Source organism: Phyllobates terribilis, unplaced genomic scaffold, assembly GCF_046119375.1.
Source record: "Phyllobates terribilis strain yellow unplaced genomic scaffold, ASM4611937v1 Scaffold_11__3_contigs__length_659146591, whole genome shotgun sequence".
Lineage (NCBI taxonomy): Eukaryota > Metazoa > Chordata > Amphibia > Anura > Dendrobatidae > Phyllobates > Phyllobates terribilis.
The window spans coordinates 23,282,967-23,300,303 of NW_027362771.1; the positions used below are offsets into that span (position 1 = coordinate 23,282,967).

A 17,337-nucleotide genomic window follows, 5' to 3' on the forward strand; every position below is an offset into this window, starting at 1 on the left:
CAAAGTATCTCACACCATCCTTATTGAAAAAATGACCAAGTATGCAATGGACCAGGCAACTGTTAGGTGGATTCATAACTGGCTTAGTGATCGGACTCAAAGGGTGGTTGTAAATGGCTTCACATCCAGCTGGATGAATGTCTCAAGTGGGGTACCACAGGGCTCCGTCCTGGGACCTGTATTGTTCAACATCTTTATCAATGATTTAGATGAAGGAATTGAGGGTAAACTGATTAAATTTGCTGATGACACAAAGCTAGGAGGGATAGCTAATACTAGAGAAGAGAGAGAGAGGATTCAAAAAGACCTAAATAAACTGGAGCAGTGGGCAGCAACCAACAGAATGGTTTTTAACAGGGAAAAATGCAAAGTACTACATCTGGGCAATAAAAATGAAAAAAGCATATACAGAATGGGAGGAATAGAGCTAAGCAACAGTACATGTGAAAAAGACTTAGGTATACTAATAGATCATAGACTGAACATGAGTCAACAGTGTGATGCAGCAGCAAAAAAGGCAAATACAATTCTGGGATGTATTAACAGAAGCATACAGTCTAGATCACGTGAAGTCATTATCGGTCTTTACTCCTCTTTGGTCAGACCTCATCTGGAATACTGTGTACAGTTTTGGGCACCACATTTTAAAAAAGACATAGACAAACTGGAGCAAGTTCAGAGAAGAGCGACCAGAATGGTGACTGGTCTGCAAACCATGTCCTATGAGGAACGGTTGCAGGATTTGGGAATGTTTAGCTTGCAAAAAAGAAGACTGAGAGGAGACTTAATAGCTGTCTACAAATATGTCAAGGGCTGTCACATTGTAGAAGGATCATCTTTATTCTCATTTGCACAAGGAAAGACTAGAAGCAATGGGATGAAGCTAAATGGGAGGAGACACAGATTAGATATTAGAAAAAACTTTTTGACAGTTAGGGTGATTAATGAGTGGAACAGGCTGCCACGAGAGGTGGTGAGTTCCCCTTCAATGGACGTCTTCAAACAGAGGCTGGACAGACATCTGTCTGAGATGATCTAGTGAATCCTGCTTTGAGCAGGGGGTTGGACCAGATGACCCAGGAGGTCCCTTCCAACTCTACCATTCTATGATTCTATGAACTTTGTGGTGGTATAGCACATACAATCGCAATTAAGTTAATTTACATTTATGAGGGTACCATGAAAAAATGTGGAAAAGTTCATGAGGTATGAGTACTGTTTCACGGCAATGTATATACCATTTTGTATAGCTGTTATCTGGTGTACTTTCCAAAACCTTTACTGGGGCATTTACATTTTGTTTTTCATTTTTTGATTCAACATCATATTTTACCATATCATTCAAAATTATATTTATTATTACCTATGCCAGTGTCTCCAACATAATGAGTTTGAATCATACCTAAGTCTAGCCAATAATGAATACAGATATATTTTACTATAAGATATATATTTAAAGAAGTTACAAATATTGGGCTTGTTTATCTTAGAAAAAAAGACGCCTCAGAGGCACTCTCAATTATATTGCAACATTTCAAAGCATTTATGTTTTGGCGTAAAAGCTTTGATGAATCAGCCGCTATATATCTTGTTCTTAACACTACAACAGTGTGGATAATTAGTGAAACTTTGTATGGACAAATATACACATATAATGAGTCTAAAAGAGGGAAAAAATCATTAGAACTAGTTTATAGAATAAAAATCACCACATTACCAACAAAGCTTTTCTAAGTATGTTTTCCTCCCATGTTGTAAAGTTCAGGCAATTCAACTATAAAACAAATGGAAATACATTCAATGTAAGTAAGATTAAAATCACTAAAAAGAACGGTGTAAGACAGGGGTGGGGAACCTCAGGCCAGCGGGCTGTAAATGGCCCTCAATGACCTTTTATCCGGCCCCCGGACAGATTCCTGTGGACCGCAGTGCTTGGGCCGGCAACTGTATTTTGAAGAACACCTGCCCATTAATCTCTTCTTGCTTTGTGAGCACACACACAGAGGTCACTACTGAACGTTGAGGCACATGCAATGAAAGATAGCGTCCTGGCACCAGAGCCAGCAGCAGGATGTACTTTGTGCATGGAGTTAGCATGCAGTTTATACAGGATGGTATAAATATCCAAATGGCCCTTGGCAGTAAAAAGATTCCCCACCCCTGGGTTAAGAGATTAAAAAACATGGCTGCTTTCTTCTAGATGAAGCACTTTTTGTATTGTATCACAGCACCTCTTAGATGGTAGCAAGTTTCTGTCCAAATGCACACAAAACTATTCAGTGGCTTTAATATCATTGTGCTTTTCAGATATGCAGTTTTATTAAATTTAGAAAACAGATCATAAAAATAAATGTATTCAAAAGATTGAGTGGAGCTTCTCTTAAAAGTAAAATAAATAATAACGGTGTTTAGTGTAGTGAGCATAAATAACTGTGGCCTTTTCCCCTTTTATATATGTACATTGGGGGAAATAAGTATTTGATTCCTTACTATTTTAGTAAGTTTTTCCACTGACAAAGACATGAACAGTCTATAAATTTTAAGGGTAGGTTAATTTTAACATTCAGAGATAGAATATCCCAAAAAATCAAGAAAATCACATTGTATAAATTAGATACATTTTTTTGCTTTTTGCATTGGGAAATAAGTATTTGATTCCTCTGGCAAACAACACTTAATACTTGATGGCAAACCCTTGTTGGCAAGCACAGCAGTCAGACATTTTTTGTAGTTGATGATGAGGGTTGCGCACATGTCAGGAGGAATTTTGGTCCACTTCTCTTTGCAGATCATCTCTAAATCATTAAGATTTTGAGGTAAGCCCTTGGCAACTCAGAGCTTCAACTCCCTCCATAAGTTTTCTATGGAATTAAAGTCTGGAGAGTGGCTAGGCCACTCCATGACCTTACTGTGCTTCTTTTTGAGCCACTCATTTGTTGTCTTGGCTGTATGTTTTGGGTCATTGTCTTGCTGGAAGACCCAGTCACGACCCATCTTCAATGCTCTTATTGAGGGAAGGAGGTTGTTGGCCAAAATTTCGCGATACATGACCCCATCCATCTGCCCTTCAGTATGTTGCAGTCGTCATGTCCCCTTTGCAGAAAAGCACCCCCAAAGTATAATGCTTCACGGTTGGGACGATGTTCTTAGCGTTGTACTCATCATTCTTCTTCCTCCAAACACGGGGAGTTGAGTTAATGCCAAAGAGCTCAATTTTTGTCTCATCTGACCACAGCACCTTCTCCCAATAACTTACAGAATCATCCAGGTGTTCATTGGCAAACTTCAAACGGGCCTACACATGTGCCTTCTTGAGCAGGGGGACCTTGTGGGCAATGCAGGATTTTAAACCTTTAAGGCGTAATGTGTTACCAATGGTTTTCTTGGTGACTGTGGTCCCAGCTGCCTTGAGATCATTAACAAGTTCCCAATGTGTAGTTTTAGGCTGATCTCTCACCTTCCTCATGATCAAAGATCCCCCACGAGGTGAGATTTTGCATGGTGTCCCAGATCGATTAACAGTCATTTTGTATTTCTTCCTTTCTTACTATTGCATAGTAACATAGTAACATAGGTTGAAAGAGACCTAGGTCCATCCATTTCTCCCCCAATTGTACTTCCTACACTAACTTACTGGGACTATGCCTCACAAATGTATTATTACCATTTTTATTATTGATGCACTATTCCAATTAAAAATGAACAAGGTTATAATTTTTTAATCAGTTTTATATTTTGTGTTACTCTTGTGATTCCAATAATGGTATTACTAAAATCCCTATGTCTAAATCTGTTGATCCAGAAGAAGGCAAAAACCGCAGGACACATTCAACCAATTTGCATCACGGGGAAAGATTCCTTCTTGACCCCGAGGCAAGGCGATCAGTCCTAGAACCCTGGATCAAACCTAATTATGATACTAGTTATGTAATTACTATTATCATATTAAATGTACTACTATAGGTGTAATATTTTGTCTAATTTATCTTTAGCCCACAATGTTATTTGTATTGAGGAAATCGTTCATCCCTTTTTTGAAAGCTATTATAGTGTCAGCCATTTGGCACCCTACTGGTCCTATGCTGATGTCTTCGACAAGAAGGAGGCAGAGACACTGCCACCTCATAGGCCATATGACTGCCCTATCGACCTGATACCCGGTGCCACTCCACCCCGTGGGCATATTTACCCGTTGTCGTTGGCCGAAACCCGGGCCATATCGGAGTATATCGAAGAAAATCTTCCTCCCCGGCTGAAGCCGGATTTTTCTTCGTAAAAAAGAAAGACGGTTCACTTCGCCCATGTATCGATTATAGAGGTCTCAACCAAATCACTATCAAAAACAAATACCCCCTGCCGCTCATCTCTGAGCTGTTCGACCACCTTAAAGATGCAAAGATCTTCACCAAGCTCGATCTTCGTTGGGTTTATAACTTGGTCCGGATCCGCCAAGGAGACGAGTGGAAGACGGCATTCAATACCCGGGACGGTCACTATGAATACCGGGTGATGCCCTTCAGCCTCTGTAATGCTCTCGCCGTCTTCCAAGAATTAGTTAATGACATCTTCCGTGACCTCTTATATTCTTGCGTGGTGGTGTACCTGGAGGACATCTTGGTCTTCTCTTCAGATCTTCCCACACACTGTAGGGATGATCGTCAGGTCCTGCTTAGGCTCAGGCAGAATCACCTTTATGCAAAATTTGAGAAATGCTTCTTCGAGTAAACCTCTCTTCTGTTCCTGGGCTATATTATCTCTAAGACAGGTCTACTGATGGACCCCGAGAAGGTCTCTGCCATCTTAAAGTGGCCCCGTCCAGAGGGGTTGAAGGCTATTCAGCGATTCCTGGGCTTCGCTAACTATTACCGTCCTTCATTCCACATTTCTCTTCCCGGACTGCTCCCATCTCTGCGCTCACCCGAAAGGGAGCAAATCCTAAGGAATTTCCATCCGAAGTGGAGGAGGCCTTCCTCTCCTTAAAACAAGCCTTCTCTTCCGCCCCTGTGCTGCACCGTCCGGATAGCAACAAACAGTTCTTTCTGGAGGTTTCCGGAGCCGGAGCGGTGCTCACCCAGAAATCTCCATCCGAGAGAATGGTAACCTACAGCTTCATTTCCAAGCTCTTCTCTTCTGAGCACAACTACTCCATAGGAGACCGAGAACTGCTAGCCATCAAATTGGCATTGGAGGAGTGGCGTTACCTGCTCAAGGGGACTCTTCACCCGGTGGTCATCTATACTGACCATAAAAACCTGGCTTATCTACAGAATGCCCAAAGACTCAATCTGCGTCAGGCCCGGTGGTCTTTGTTCTTCGCCCGCTTCAACTTTACCCTACATTACCGCCCGGCATACAAGAGCGTTAAAGCAGACGCTTTGTCCTCATCCTTCCTGTCGTCCGATCAAGAGGAGGAGCCTATGCATATCATCGATCCCTCCAAAGTGATGAATGTGGCCCCCTTGGACCTGTCTCGTCTCCCACCCGGTAAGACTTTTGTAGCGGTTCCGGATCGTAAGAAGGTTCTTCACTGGGGTCATTCATCCAAACTAGCCGGCCATGCTGGCCAGAAGAAGACCTTCCTGCTCATTACCCAGCATTACTGGTGGCCTGCCCTGCACCAGGATGTGGTAGACTTCGTCACGGCCTGTTCGTCCTGTGCTCGCAATAAGGTTCCCAGACATTTTCCTGCTGGCCGTCTCCTGCCTCTTCCCGTACCTGCTGCACCGTGGCAACACATTGCTATGGACTTTATTACTGATCTCCCTGTTTCTGACGGTTGCACGGTAATTTGGGTGGTCGATGACCGCTTTTCTAAAATGGCCCACTTCATTCCTCTGCCTGGTCTCCCATCTGCATCTGTGCTGGCTAAGGACTTCATCCATCACATCTTTCGTCTCCACGGCCTACCCCTCCACATTGTGTCTGATCGAGGGGTCCAGTTCACTTCACGCTTCTGGAGAGCTACGTGTAAGCTGCTGGATGTCATCCTGGATTTCTCCTCTGCTTACCATCAGCAGTCCAATGGCCAAGTGGAACGTATCAACCAGATCCTTACCAGCTTCCTCCGGCACTTCGTCAATGCTCACCATACCGATTGGGTGGAGCCCCTACCATGGGCCGAGTTCTCCTATAACAACCAAAAGAGCGAATCTTCTTCCAAGTCCCCGTTCTTTGTGGTCTACGGTGAACATCCCCGAATTCCGTTTCCCATTTCCGCTTCAGTGGACAACCCTGCCGCGGAGTCTCTGGTCAGCGAATTTTCCACTATTTGGGAGGACACTAGATCCGCACTTCTTCAATCCTCTGAGCGGATGAAGAAACATGCTGATAAGGGACGTCTCGATCTGCCTCAATTCCATCCAGGAGACAAGGTTTGGCTCTCCTCCAAACATGTCCGTCTCAAAATACCCTCCTATAAGTTGGGTCCACGGTTCATCGGCCCATTTGAAGTCCTCAAGCAAATCAACCCAGTAGCCTACAAGTTAAAACTCCGAGTCACCTTACGGATTCCCAACTCCTTCCACGTATCTCTCCTCAAACCAGTTGTGCTTAATTCTTTTTCCGACAATCCAGGTACCTCCCCAGCTCCGGTCTCCGCTGAGGACGTCTATGAGGTAGAGAAAATTCTGGCCACCAAGAGGGTAAGAGGAAAAACCTTTTTTCTGGTGGATTGGAAGGAGTTTGGCCCAGAGGAGAGAACTTGGGAAACCAGGGAGAACAACCACGCCCCGCTTCTCCTTAGAAAATTTCTTTCTGGTCTGGCCTAAAAAAGGGGGGCTTAAAGGGGGGGGGTACTGTAGTATCGGCGTCTCTGCCCCCTGACAGGCAGAGATGAGGTACCTCTTGCCACCGCACTCCTCGCCCAGCATCCTCCGGCGCTTCTGCTTCTGCTGCTGCCGAAGCGTGCAGCTTCCCGGGCACTGTGCTTATCGTGCGCGCTCCCTCCCTCTTAAAGGGGCCGCACATGCCATCCTAAGGAATCCCCGGCCAATGGCCGGAGGACCTCTCATATATAAGGCACCTCCTCCAAAATGGAGGTGCCCGTGCAAGGTTGTAGCTTTGTGTGTTAAACTCTGCTTCAGCCCTCAGGTCCCGCTGCTAGCCTGACTACCAGTCAAGCCTACCAGCCTGACTACCAGTCCAGCCAGCCAGCCTGACTACCAGTCCAGCCTGCCAGCCTGACTACCAGCCCTGTCCGACAGCTTGTCTACTCTCCAGCCCGACAGTCTGTCTACAGTCCAGTCCACAAATCTGTCTATGGGCCCTGGCAGCCTGCTTACCTGGTAGCACCTGCCTGTTACCTGCCGTGCCTACCAGCCAGCCTACCTGGAGGCTCCTGCTTGTTACCTGCCGTGCCTGCCAGCCCGCTTACCTGGAAGCACCTGCCTGTAACCTACTGTGCCTGCCAGCTCGCTTACCTAGAAGCACCAGCCTGTTACCTGCCGTGCCTACCAGCCAGCGTACCTGGAGGCTCCTGCTTGTTACCTGCCGTGCCTGCCAGCCCGCTTACCTAGAAGCACCTGCCTGTTACCTGCCATGCCTACCAGCCCGCCTACCTGGAGGATCCTGCTTGTTACCTGCCGTGCCTGCCAGTCCGTCTGCCCGGATCACCCGTCAGCCTGCCTGCCGTGCTCATCTGCTGTACCGGTCAGTCGTTGCCTTCTGACCTGTGGGAGTCACCTGCTCTCATACAAGGTCGGTCCCCAGAGTAGCTCCTGGTCCCTCTGCTCAGTCCTTCCCTGGTCACGGAGTTGATTGAGCCGCTGTACGACCTTGGTCGGTCCGAGTTGATACCTCCTTGCACCGCAGCACAGAGGTTCCACCACCCGGATCCGTAACACCAAATAGCTTGACCAAGTTAAAACTTTACTTTTAATCTACACTGCAATCACAGCTGTGTCTGTGATTGCAATGCACTCGAGCGGGTTCAATATGCCTCTATGCACATCCTGGGAGACACATACTGTCCCTCGTATATGATCCCTCTCACTGCCTCACACTTGTAACAAACTCCAATTAAAAGTCTTCCATTATGGTCATCCCCATGTACATTAACCCAGACTGACTCTACATTGTCGCAGCTGCCCCAGTGTTGTCATTAAGCACAGGTTTTAAGTTGGATCTTACGAAAATACACACCCCTCCAGCTTTTTTGTATTTCCTGTCCTTTCTAAATGTAGTGTATCCCTCCATGTTTGTCACCCAGTCATGGCTTTCATCCAGCCAGGTTTCCGTAATACCCACCACATCATATTCCGTGACCGACATGAGAGTCTCCAGTTCAGCCATTTTGTATGCGAGACTTCTTGCATTTGCCAGCAAACATTTAATACCATTAGCACATTTGTTACTCCTACTCAGCTCCCTATGTATCCCAGCCCCCCTAGATCCTCTATAACCCCTGCTGTCCCACTCTCTCTGTCTACTCTATCTCCTTATTAGCACAAATACCCTCCCTCACTCCCAGATCCTAGTTTAGCTCCTCCATCCATCTGACCATTTTTTCCCCCAGCATAGCTGTACCCTCCCCATTGACATGCAGGCCGTCCGTACTGTAGAGCTTGTAGCCGACAGCATAGTCGGCCCAGTTCTCCATGTACCCAAATCCTTCCTTCCTGCACCAATTTCTGAGCCACTTATTTATCTCCGGAAGCTCCCTCTGTCTATCTAGTGATGCTTGTGGCACTGGCAGTATTTCTGAAAACACCACCTTGGAGGTCCTGGCCTTCAGCTTCTCTCCCTGTTCCCTGTACTCATTTTTAAGGACCTTCCACCTCCCTCTAACTTTGTCATTGGTACCGATGTGTATCATGACCGCTGGGTTTTCCCCAGCCCCACCCAGCAATCTGTCTATCTGATCCGCAATATGTCAAACCTGAACAGCCGGCAGAGAGCACACTGTTTGGCATTCACGGTCTCGGTGGCAGATGACCCTGTCTGTCTGCCTAATTACAGAGTCCCCTACCACCAACATCTGTCTGGCCTTTGCTGCACTCCTATTTCCCTCCTTCCTGCAGCAGTCGTCTTGCTGGCTGCTAGGAGCAACGTCCTGCTGCAGTGATCCCAGCCCTGGGCTAGCATTCCTAATAGCCAAGCAGGCATATTTACCAGGTTGTGCCAGATCAGGACTGGGCTCCCTGGCATTTTTCCCCATACCCACTCTTCTAACTGTTAGCCAGCTACCTACTCCTGGATCCTGATCTTCCCCACCTCCACTCTCCTCCATATCACTGGCCCCAACCAGTGCAAGCTCAGTGAGCTCTAGACTCCTCTCCAGGTTTGCAATGCTCCTGAGTGTTGCTAGCTGCACATTTAGATCCAGTATCTGGGCTTCTAAACATGTAACTCACTGACATCGAGCGCAGACATATTCACCCTCAAACGGCAGTTCAAGGCATGCATACATCTCACAAGATGCACACCTGGTAGAATTGCCCATGGAGCACATATTATATGGGGATAACAATACAAGTAAAAGCAGAAAAAACTAAACCTACACTTGTCTCTTTCTCACCCAGCGTCTTACTTATGGTTTTGTAGCACATTCCAGCTTTGTGCAGGTGTATGATCTTGTCCCTGACATCCTTAGAAAGCTCTTTGGTCTTGCCCATGTTGTAGAGGTTAGAGTCTGACTGATTAATTGAGTCTGTGGACACGAGTCTTTTATACAGGTGACTATGGAACAGCTGTCTTTAATGGGAGCATCTAGCTGGTCTGTAGGAGCCAGAACTCATAATGGTTGGTAGGGGATCAATTACTTATTTCTCACTGCAAAATGCAAAAAAAATATCTAATTTATACAATGTAATTTTCTTGATATTTGGGGGGGTGGTATTCTATCTCTCAATGTTAAAATTAACCTACCCTTAAAAGTATAGACTGTTTATGTCTTTGTCAATGGGCAAACTTACAAAAACAGCAAGGCATCAAATACTTATTTCGCCCACTGTATCTTAAGGGTATGTGCACACGTTGAGTATTTGGTGCAGAAATATCTGCACCATTTCTACATCTCTTGGCAGGAAAACGCAACCTCAAAAAGTTGTGCTTTTGCCGCGTTTTTGCTGCCTTTTTGCTGCGTTTTTTGCCTGCGTTTTTTCAGTGCATTCAATGGGTGAAAAACTCTGCTAAAACATGACAAATAGGTGCATTTTTGCTGAAGCATTTTGCTGCCAAGAGATGCAGAAATCTTGCAGAAATTTCTGCAATCAAATACTCAATGTGCGCACATAGCCTAATAGTGCACACAAAGGCCACATTAGAGGATGCAAAAATGTTCATCATAACGGATTCTCCTGTATCTTTTGACCCTTAAAGGGGTTGCCACTACTAGGACAACCCTTTCTTATTCCCAATGTTTGGCGCCGTGCGAAGGCAGGGACAGTGACGCCAGCGCTGATTCAAACAAAAAAAATTTTGTGATCACAACTTTTGATCCCATTATTACTACATGTACTAATGTCAGATGAGATTACTTTTTCCTGATCCATATCCAAATATTAATCCCCTAATTAGACAAAATTCTTCACTCTACATTTTTCTATATTGCTTCACTTTATTTTTTGAGTAGGTGTGTTAGTCTACAGAATTTCTACATATTTTAGATGTCTCATAGCACAAACCAAATAATAGCATAGCATGAAACAAATACTATACCACGACTTCAAAAATCATTTCGACATCACATTGCTTGTAGCAAGCCACAAGTTTCTACAATAGAGGAAAAACATTATTTTGTGAATTACATACACATATAACCATATATTCCTGTGTACTCTATAGTATTAAAGCTAGTTACCATAACTATCAACAATTGCAGAACTTCTTAATAAATTATTTGTAGGCAGTGGCATAATGTGGGTTGCCAGTGCCCGGGACAAAGAAAGAATCTAGTGCCCAATAACCCACTGACAATTGTTTAGCTGACTGTTATGTCTTCTGACTTTCTTATTCATAGAAACACTCAGGGCGGGCTGCATTCCCTGAGAGACAGCTTCTGCTACACTCCTGTGGCTGGCAGTCACTTTTACTCCCAGTGTACAAAAGAATTGACCACTGAAACTCAACCGGTTAGATCCTTCTCTCCTCTGACATCATCTGTTGGGGAGACAGTCGGGAGGCCCCATACACATTAGACAGTCATCCATTTCCCCTGATATTAGTTTAGTCTAATGTGTATATAGACCTCTAGCATTTCTTGAGTCTCTGCCAACAGTCCAGTATTGAATCCATTATTCATCAAGCATATGTATCTTATGAAAATACTTATGTAAATAAAGTTCAATTTATTTATTGCTTTATTACTGTGACGTTGCATACACACCTAAAGTGTAGCCCTTGGAGGGATGCAATGGTTGATAAGAACTACGTCTGGAAGAGCGGAGACATCATCCTTACTACCAAAAGCAGATAGGTCAATGCAATTGTCTTCCCAATAGCAACATACTGATGCAAGACCTGCACACTCAAGACGGCTGACATGAAGAAGATGTACGCATTTGAACTTTGCTGCTGGAGGAGGAGACTTCTACAGATTCAATGGACAGCAAGGATCATCAAGCAAAATGCCTTGGACCAAGTCCAGTCAAAACTGAAAGCTAAAATAACCAAACAAAAATTTGCCTATTTTTTCCAATTACATGGATTAATTCGTTGGAGAAAGACGTCATGCTTGGATTGATCATTGGTAGAAGAAGAAGAGGACGGCCAAGAACCCGTTGGATTGACACCATCAAGAACAACATGCAAATGACCATTGGTGAACTGAAAAAAGCAACATGGGATAGAACTGCCTAGCGAGCGAAGATCAATAGAATGACCAAGAGTTATACTCGACTGAGCGGATAAGAGAGAGCTTTATTACTTTGACTTTAGGTCAGGAAGAGTCAAAGTTAACACCTCTGAGTAGGTCCTGGACCAATCACTCTTTCCCCAGATTGTAATCTTGGTCCTTCTGATTAATATGCAGAGTATAGTATCTGGAATGACTTTGTCATTGGCTGCTTTGCTGCCCTCTACACGTGATTCAATAGTTCATTATACCAAGCTCAGGGACTAAAGTCTCAGTTACTGCCTATGCAAAGTGCAGCGACTGAGATTACTATTGTCAGTATAATTAACTATTGCAAAAACACAACCAAAAAATCCCGTCTTTCAGATAAGACTAGCCCATTCAAATCTATGGGTATGTTAAAAAAGAATCATCATATGGAAACAAAAACATACTGATTTTATCAAATTCACTGCAAATAATAACATAGGAAACTATTTGTCCTTGTATATATATATATAGTATTTTTATAAATGGCTATTTTTGCGTGCTAAGACACTGATTTACAAAAAAAGTATTTGATATTGCATCACCATATTCTGAGATTTATAAGGTTTATATTTTTCCCCTGAACGTGCTGTGTGGGGGCTTGTTTTTTGTGGGATGAGTTTTTATTTAAACCATTTTGGACTACGTGATATTTTTTGATCGCTTTTTTTTCCAGTTTTTGGGTGTCAGAGTGAACAAAAAACAGAAATTCATAAATGTTTTTTATTTTTTCATGCCATTTACTGTGCGGTTTAAGCGATCAGGCAACTTTATTCTTTGGGTCATTATAATCGCAGTGAACTAGATTCATATAGGCTTTTTTACATTTTGCTACTTTTGCACACTAAAATCTATTTTTTTATAAACAATATATCATCATATTCTGATAGCTGAAATGCTTTTATCTTTTTGGCAATGGAGCTGTATAAGGGTTTATTTTTTTGTAGGACAAAATGGCATTCCTATTGATACCATTTTTTTCTATGTGATTTTTTGATCACTTTTTATTCTATGTTTTGTGTGTCAGTATGTCAAAAAGCTACATTTTTGTTGCGTTTGTCATTTTTTTTATGGTGGTCACTGGTCACCCTTCTGGTTAAATATTTTGACAGTTTTATAGACTGGTTAGTTACCAGTGGCGATACTAAATATTTGTACTTTTTTCTTTCCTTACTTTTTTCTTTCCTTAATTTTTGGGGTGAAAAACTGAGTTTTTATTTGCAAAACATTTTTCCTTTTATTATTTCACATTTTTAGAAACTTTATTTCACTTTTTTTTTTTACTTAGCCCCAGGATGGGACATTAACTTTATCTGGTCTGATCGCTGATCATTGATTTAATACTTTACAATGTTTTTGCTTTGCAGGACATTAGAGCTGTCAATCAGACACCAGCAGGAGGCATGTCAAGTCCTGCTACAGGTCAGGGGTCACCAAGGAGATCATAGGTAAAACAGGATCACAATCATGCTTTGCTGATCAGAGGAAAGAGGGAGCCTGCTGCCTCTACAAGCAGAGCGATGCCACTGTTGGTATTGACAATGGCATCAGTGTGGTTAAACACCCGCGATCGGGACTAGCAATGATCGTGGGGATTATTGCAGGATGTCAGCTATGATATATGACACCCACTGATGATGTCACTGGCTCTGGCAGTGAGCCAGTGTTAAGGAAAGTGTGATACAAGCAGGTATGAACCAGCCTACTACCAATGCAAGGATGGAGAGACTTTGGTGCTCACAAGGACTGCAGCCTCTGCAAGCAGCTGATCTGTGCCTGTAGACAAACTAATATTGATGGCGAATCCAAAGCATAAGTCATCAACTTTTAAAGGCTGGATTACTCCATTTTGCAATGCTAACATTGACTGGGAATATCTATTCTAATAGTTGAAGAGGACATTATTAATCCATGGGGTTCTTGGTCCCTTCACACCAACTGTAGGGTAAAGGAAGATGGTAGAACAAGATGCACATTCTGGACATACAGCAAGGCTTTATTCTGCTATCGTTCAGCTTATGGGTTTTTGTATAATCTGGCACCAAGCCACCAACAGCCAATATTTTCAATTCTAGATTTGAACCAGTCCACACCATCCTACAGAGATGAGGAATAGGGGATCATATTTCTGTAGTAAAACCACAAATTTCACTGTCAAATCAGTCACTTGCTTCCTTATGCCCCACCCTTCTTGCTGTCAGCATTTCTCTCTCCTTCCATTGCATTGACTAGGCTTATTGCCCTCTCACTCCTAATTGGCCACTTTCTCCAGCTTTCAGCATTTCCGTCTGGAGTCTTCCCTATGGGATGTGGATTCACTGACTGTGGTGGATATTTTAATAAAATTAAACTTTTATTCACTCATTAAAGTAACAAAACAATTTTTCCACCGTGCTTGTATGCGGTCTATCCAAAGTGTGCCTGCTTTACCAGGACACACTATGGATACTAATAGACCTAAAAATGACAACTAAGTGGCCATTATCAGCTCATAATACATAGAGGTGCCACACTAACTGTCATCATCTATTCCCATTTCCCAGCTGAAAAAAGAAGGCATAGAAAAAAAGAGAGATGAGAGGGAGAGGGGAAAATTTCCTTCATAAAGTGCAACCAAAGTAATATATTGCACAGTATCCCTTTGCCTCAAATGGAACCTTGACAGTAAAGTCTAAGTCCATTAATATTTTTCCCTCCTAGGTTGAATACACCCAATAATTTTCTACAGGTGACTCCACCAAAATAGTCTTGTCTATATCAAAGGTTACTGCCTAGAAAATTTACAGCTCCTATGTTCTCACTGCTTCATTGTTAGCCAGTGAATATTATTGCAGCTCACAGTGCTTCATTAATAGCCAGGGAGCAATAGCACAATCCCCACTACTTAAGTTACAGCCCCTGGGTTAATTCACACAGCGTCTTGATGCGTTTCACCCCTTTTTATTATTTATAAGGGTACATCAGAAGGGTTATTACATACAGTGCAATTGTATATGCACTGAAGCTTTCAATGTTCAGGCCACGATATGAGCCGCGTGCGGCGGCAAGGACGCCTGGCATTTATAAAGAATCCTCTGCCCCAAACCGATGATGCATGCTCGCGCCGGCCAGTCAAGTGCTTAGTCTCTCTGGACCAACCAGCATTGGCCACGTCAGACGCAAATATCATGCCGCCATCCTGGCAACTGAGGTTTCCTGGATGGAACAACAGAAAGATTTTGGAGAAAGTTAACCCCTGCCATTCCGGTAAGGCAGCACTGATGGATAGCATATATTCCCTTATATCTCCACAATGTATAAAATCCTATTATTCCAATGGCACTAATAAAATCCAAAGGACATAAATCAATCTCATATACATCTAAGGAATACTATTACATCGATAAAGATCATTTCATATGTTAAAGGTGTAGTACTCTCTCTACAAAGCTACCAGAGGCAGGATCATATTACAAAATCTAATTAATAAAAATTCTCCTAATGAATCCCCCTCTCTTTACTACAAAAGCAAAGCTGGGGCATTTATTCAAAACATTCTCTTTTATCATCTTGGGACATTCCTACCATAATCTTGCATTTCAAATTTAATATTTATAGGGTCCCTACTCTCTTCTCATCAAATAATGGGGACAAAAGAAATACACTAATTGAGTCCCAATGGAGTCACTATTTTTAATCTAAAAATCCATTGGGCCGCCTTTCTCAAAATCCTGTTATCATGATCACCGCCTCTAGTAGATAATCTAACTTTCTTTACACCCTGAAATCGCTTTGAGGTCACCTCCATGTTTCTCCCATACATGCCTCGAAATGGGGGTATCCTCTTTCCTTCTGATATCCCCTATAATTAATGAAAAATTAATAATTAATGAATTCTCTATTTTCATAGACAATCCCCGTCGTATCACTTTTGAATGTTTTCCCCTTCTCAATGAAGTCACAGGCCTTACATAGGCCACATCTAAGGCTATGTGCCCACGTTGCATTTATGAAGCAGAAAATTTCTGCTGTATAAATGCAAGTCCTCTCCCGGAAAAACGCATGCGGAATTCCGCACGCGTTTATCGCGCATTTTTCGCGCGTTTATCACGCGTTTTCCACATGCGGAATTGCCTTGCGTTTTTTATGCATTGGACAAAGGCAATTCCGCTTGCGGAAACGCAAAATTAAATGACATGCTGCGGATTTTTGAACGCGGCATAAACGCTGCGGAAAAATCTGCAGCATGTGCATAGAACTTGCGGAATCCCATTGGGGACCATGGGGTGCGGATATACATGCGTTTTTCAAGCGTTTACGCTGCGGAAATTCCGCAGCATATGCGCTTGAAAAATGCTACGTGGGCACACAGCCTAAATGTGCCCTTAATCATTGTCCGATTCAACTATGTAGGGTCGCCCACGTCCGGTTGAAGATGACTGTGGACGAGACGATACTTCAAATTTTGACCTGTACGATAGGTAACCGAGGGACGAGGGGTAATCACATTCCTCAAGTCTGGATCTAATCTCAATACTTCCCAGAAGGTCTCCAGGATATTCATAACCTCCCTTGATTTATCATCATAGGTACCTATGAGGCATATACAGTCATCATCCCCCTCCCTCTGCCTGGGCACCAACAGGAATGTCCTATTGGCAGCTTTAGCATTATGGTATGCTGATTCCAAGATTTTATTGGGATATCAATGTCTCATGAATCTATCTCTCAACTTAATTGCCTCTTTTTGAAAATCCACCAGAGACGAGCAATTCTGCCTAAGTCTTAAGAATTGCCCCTTTGGAATTCCACGCATTAAGGGAGGAGGATGATGGCTATTATACTGAAGTACGCTATTAGTAGCCGTCAATTTACGAAAGAGATTGGTGATCACTAGAGATGAGCGTTGTTCTACTCGAACTGTTCGCCAATCTCAAATTCGAGCTGTTTTGGGCGGTGTTCGAGCCGTTCGGCGAACACGAACAATTTGAGAAAAATTCGGCTGTTCGAGGTTATGTTCGATAACTGTTCGTGCACCAAAATCATAACTGGATTTTTTCTCAGTAATGATGAAAATTAATGTTAATAAGCAGTTTGAGTGTACAGCGGGGTGGGGGGAGGGGCAGGGGATGGATCTCTGCAGGAACAATGAAGATCTCCATTTTTTTTTCTCTTTCCCGCATTTGCAGTGGGGAGGTGCAATCTGTCAGCCTATCAGCAGCGCACACACGGAGCGAAGTGCTTTTTTTCACACAAGCAAGGGCATGTGTCATTGGCAGTGTATGTCACATGTCCTTGCCCTATAAGACCAAGCCATTTTCCCCGTCGCCACCATTTTCTCACTGCTACAGCTGCGTGTTAGACGGCACCGCTGTTGCTGTGTGCGCTATACCTTGTTAATTTCAAGCCAATTTTCGCACAAATCTACAGATAGCTTGGGAGTAGGGAATAGTTGTGATTGCAGTCCTTTTAAGGACTAGGTTACAGCATTTCCTATGACTTTTATCAGGCAGGTCTGTGCTCTTAAATAGATAGATTGT

At 43.3% G+C, this 17,337-nt stretch overlaps 1 protein-coding gene across 2 annotated transcripts in view; it reads right to left on the reverse strand.

The window, feature by feature from the left end:
• Positions 1-17,337, reverse strand: part of LOC141164967 (uncharacterized) — a 74,902-nt gene that overhangs the window by 42,985 nt on the left and 14,580 nt on the right. Inside the window, exons 5-6 of one of the 2 annotated variants that reach the window (XM_073650625.1) lie at positions 10,657-10,710; positions 1,718-1,774 (exon numbers count right to left, since the gene is read on the reverse strand). The exons of the other annotated variant lie outside the window; for it this stretch is intronic. Coding sequence (XP_073506726.1) covers positions 1,718-1,774; positions 10,657-10,710 — 111 coding nt within the window. The remainder of the gene's footprint in view (positions 1-1,717; positions 1,775-10,656; positions 10,711-17,337) is intronic. 2 annotated transcript variants of the gene reach the window in all.